The sequence below is a fragment of the Suricata suricatta genome, chromosome 12 (genome assembly GCF_006229205.1).
Source record: "Suricata suricatta isolate VVHF042 chromosome 12, meerkat_22Aug2017_6uvM2_HiC, whole genome shotgun sequence".
In the NCBI taxonomy this organism is placed as follows: Eukaryota; Metazoa; Chordata; class Mammalia; order Carnivora; family Herpestidae; genus Suricata; species Suricata suricatta.
In genome coordinates, this window is record NC_043711.1 from 52,344,528 (window position 1) to 52,348,681 (window position 4,154).

Below are 4,154 nucleotides of genomic sequence, written 5' to 3' on the forward strand. Positions count from 1 at the left end.
TTGCTATCAAACATGAAAACAAGAAAACCTCACTTCCAATTGCTCTTTGCGGTTGTCTAAATGGAACATCCTGGAATGTGATGGTATGGATTTAGGCCAGCGTCAAGGAAGACTTTTAGATAACACTGCAAAACTCCAAAACATCCTGGAGATCCAAATGGATTCAAACTGTATCTGCTGGGGGCCTGTGATAGGCTGGGCCACTCACATCACCCATATTAATCCTCATGGGATTGACCCTGTTAAGGTAGCAACAGACGACCTCACTTTAGAGGACATGAAGGAAGCTGAGAAAAGGGAAATGATAGGGCTGTAGTCTGGAAGTGGGGGGCCAGATTGCAAACCCAGATTCTGCTGTGTGCAGCCTAGGAACCCTGTCCACGTGTCAGGGCCCCCGGCCCCACGCCCAGCATACTGCGGATGCCTGAGCCTTCGTCACCGTCATCTGGCCATTATAAGACACACAGAAGCAATTTTCACTGAAGGAAGGCACAGGACTTTGTCTTCCCAGCACTACTACACCCTCCCAGTTCCCTGAGGACTAGAATCCTTCTACTTCCCTTGCCTTCTTTGGCAGAGTCCTACTCATGTGACATATGACAGCCCCCCATTCACAGCCAACACCAGGAGCTGCTACAAGGGAGACCAAGAGCCTTCACCCCTCCACCATGCTTGGGGACATCTCTATCCTTGGAGCCAGGGGGAACCTTATGCCCTACTTGCACACCCAAAATCTTGTCCAGAACATGCCGAGAATCTCACTCGGTTCGGAATGGGATGTAGCCATCACTGCACTTTCCACCGTGCACTCGTGCACTGCTTTCTCTGCACTGTGGCCTCTCGGACCTGCTGCAGGAGAGGCCCAGCTGGCAAGAAATCAACAGCTTAGCCCTGGAAGGCCCGCACCAGGTAAGCACTGACAGCTGGGAAGTTCTGTGTAGAAACGGCTTCACGCTTTACACAGAAGAGGCTGTAGAAGCCCTCAGGGTCCAGAGGCAGTGCTAGAACCAAAGTGAATGAGAAGGCTTCATGATGGCCAGAGGCTCTGACTCAGGGAGGGGAGGGCGTGGTGAGGTCCCTGCGGTGACCTGAAGGCCCACTGCGTGCAGCTTCAGGTCGCCCAGAGAGGAAAAGGCAGAGGCCTGTCCCAGAGGTGTTCACAGACCACACGTGAATGGGCCAGACAGACAGAGCACCACAGTCATGATCTGCTCCCATGGGTGCTGATTGGAGGAACAGGGGCAGAGATGCACGTTGGCTGGGGAACTAGTTAACAACAGAGAAACTTTCACTGACACTAGAAGACTGTATCAGTTGCACAGGTTTGGCTGAAGTGACAGAAAACCCTCTTCTGGAGCTGAGCAGGAGGCCCTTGTGGACAGAGCTTGGAACCCCAGCCCTCTGTAGTCCCCACTGCTCCTTAGGCTTTCCCCTGCCTCCCCAAGCCCGGCCCCTGGAGGCATCTGAGTTTGCTATTCTTCCCAGAGCCTCGTAGAGCTTTGCTTCCTCACCTGGGTATGAGCCACAGCCATGCCTGGCCTGCCCTGGTCCCTTGGCTAAGGGACTTGAGGGGGCTCAATGGGCTAAGACGCAGCCCTCAAGGCCAGCTCTGCAGAGGCAGCTGAGAAGGGGAGGAGGTGGGCCAGGCCTGAGAACAAGGGCTCTGGGAAGTGTCCCCAAGGTATGCCATGGCTTCTGACTTCCCTCATGCATCCCTCCATCAGGCATTTGCAGACCCCTGCCGTGCGGGGAGCTGTGGGTTCAAGGTCCACAATGAGGGCACACAGCAGCAAACGCCACGGCTGATGCTGCAGCTCTGGCAGCTCATGAAGCATAGCGTCCTGTGTGGTGGCTGTGACCAGGCCCATCCGCAGGGACACAAGGGGCTTGCCCAAGGTCATGCACGCTAACAGAGCTTAGATCCTCGGTCTGCCAGTCTATAAGGCTGCCCCTCCAAGAGCATACCATCTCCCCTGGAAACTGCTCATCAGGCAGTTATAGGCAGGTGAGCTGAGTACAGATGGGGTGTGGGCGTCATGCTGGGGATGGGCAGTGGGAGGCAGGGTCGGAAGAGCAAAGTCCTGAAGGGTGAGGGGCTTTGCTAGCTGGTGAGGAGAGGTACTCCTGCTGGAGGACCCGGCTTGTGCAAAGGCCCCGGGGATGAGAGGCAATGTGGGAGAAGGGCTTGCGTGCTAAGGCAGGAGTAGCCGGTGTGACAGGTGACACTGGGTGCACTTGCCCCCATGTGTTGAAGCCTCCAGAGTCCCTCCCACCCCCGGCTCCACCCAGGACCAGGCAGCTCTGCCTCCATCTCTCCATCTGTGTCTTGTCCCAAGGCCCAGCCCCCTAGCTGTTGCCTCTGCACCCTGCACTACTGTATTGTCCTGTCCTGGCTGGGACACAACAGATGGGTTCCCGCCCTTGAACTGATCATTACGTCTCTTATTACTGAGAGGGACCATCCTGATGTGTCCTCAAAGTTTAAAATAAGTTAAACTTGAAAAAAAAATCCAGACTGTCAGTGGTCTAAATAAGCACGAGAAGAAGAGGTCTCTCAGTTCCTGTTAATGTTGGAGCCCTTCTGGTCCTAGAGAGAGGGAGGAGGTGGACGTGAGCCATTGTGGCATGTGTCTCTTCAGTATCTTGTCTATCTTCACATTTTTCTGAGCCCCTCTCTGCATCTAGCCCAGAGCCGTTACAGAGCTCACAGACTGCAGAGGAATCAGGGGGTGATCACAGCCCTGGGCAGGTGTGGGGAGGGGAGGGGGGGTCTCGGTGAGGCCAGAGAAGGCTATGGGAGGGGTTGGGAACCAAGAAGGGCTTCAAGGAGGAGGTGACATCAGCACTGGGTCTCCTAGGATGAGCCATCATCTGGCCACAGTGAAGGACTGGGAAAATACAATGAATGAACAAGTGAATGAGCAAGCGAAGTAATGAATGGGTGTCCCCCAAACAGGAGAGCAAGGAGGAGCAGCCAGCCCAGGCCAGGGTGAAAACACAAGGCACCCTGAGTGGGAGAGCAGTGGTGTGGTAAGTGCCTCACACCTGTCTATACGGCCCTCTCGCTGCCACAGCTAACCTGAGCTGGCTGCTTGGAAGCCCTCCTCTGTCCTTTGCTCCGGGACAATGCACATTATTTCTAGCAACATACCCCTAGGTGGCCTCGGTATGTCCATGGGTCCTTATACCCCCCCTCCTGGGGGTCTGTGAAGAAGGGATGGTCGGTGTGCAGCCAGAAGCTGAAGGGGAGGAGGAAGGTGGTAGGGAGCCCCACAGTGGTGGGATCTTGGCATGAGGTGTGTCAGAGGGGTACAGCAGAGAAGGGCCCTGCATCCAGCTCCAGGCTCCAGCTGGAGGTGCCTTTCTTTGCCAGGCGGACATGGAGAGGACAGGAGGCAGTCCTAATCACCCAAACAGGAGGAGCTGGACATGGCGGCCAAAGGTGTGATGGAGGGAAGGGTCAGAGCTCCTAACCCAGAGGACACGCGGTGGGGCATTACGGAAAGGGCTGGAGGACAGCAGGGACATTCCCAACTGGGCTTGTCAAGTAGAGACCATCATGTTGCTTTCACAGCTTGCCAATGCCTAACACAGCTGGGCCCAGGGAAGCTGCTCTGTAAATATGTGTGGACCTGACCCAAAGGTACCCATTTCCACTTGAAGCCTCAAGAAGAGAACTGGCTGAGTTCAACAGACTGATAACCCAGACTAGGGTTAATTAGCTGGAAAGGGGAAACCGAAAATGACTGAATGAACAAAGTACAGACTGGAGGCAAAGCTAAGATTCCACACTAATAATTAGGACACACACAGCACTCTGTGGCCTCAGGGCCTTTGCCTGTGCTCTTCTTGAAACATGGAACTCTGCCCAGTGCATCACCTGCTCCCAAAACACCTTTAGGAATTGGCTCCAGTATCCTTCCTGACTTTATTTTTCTCTACTGTATACACCACTACCTGACTTCATGTATATTTACTTGCTGTTTTCTGTGTATCTCCCACTAGACCATCGGCGACATGCGAATGGAGAGCCCTGCGGGTTTCAGCCACCGCTGGGCCCTGGTGTCTGGAACCAGCCTGGCAGGCGAGGGCCTCCGTGAACGTGCCCCAGGTGGGTGAATGTTGCAGACCACAACAAGAATGTCCTGGGTGGT

The 4,154-nt window shown here is 54.9% G+C and overlaps 1 protein-coding gene across 1 annotated transcript in view; it reads left to right on the forward strand.

The window, feature by feature from the left end:
• Positions 1 to 75: 75 nt before the first annotated feature.
• The window catches only part of LOC115274472, a 16,065-nt gene continuing 11,986 nt past the window's right edge, over positions 76 to 4,154 (forward strand). The window contains exons 1-4 of the mRNA XM_029917898.1: positions 76 to 909; positions 2,957 to 3,030; positions 3,374 to 3,442; positions 4,006 to 4,111. Coding sequence (XP_029773758.1) covers positions 597 to 909; positions 2,957 to 3,030; positions 3,374 to 3,442; positions 4,006 to 4,111 — 562 coding nt within the window. The 5' untranslated portion in view covers positions 76 to 596. The remainder of the gene's footprint in view (positions 910 to 2,956; positions 3,031 to 3,373; positions 3,443 to 4,005; positions 4,112 to 4,154) is intronic.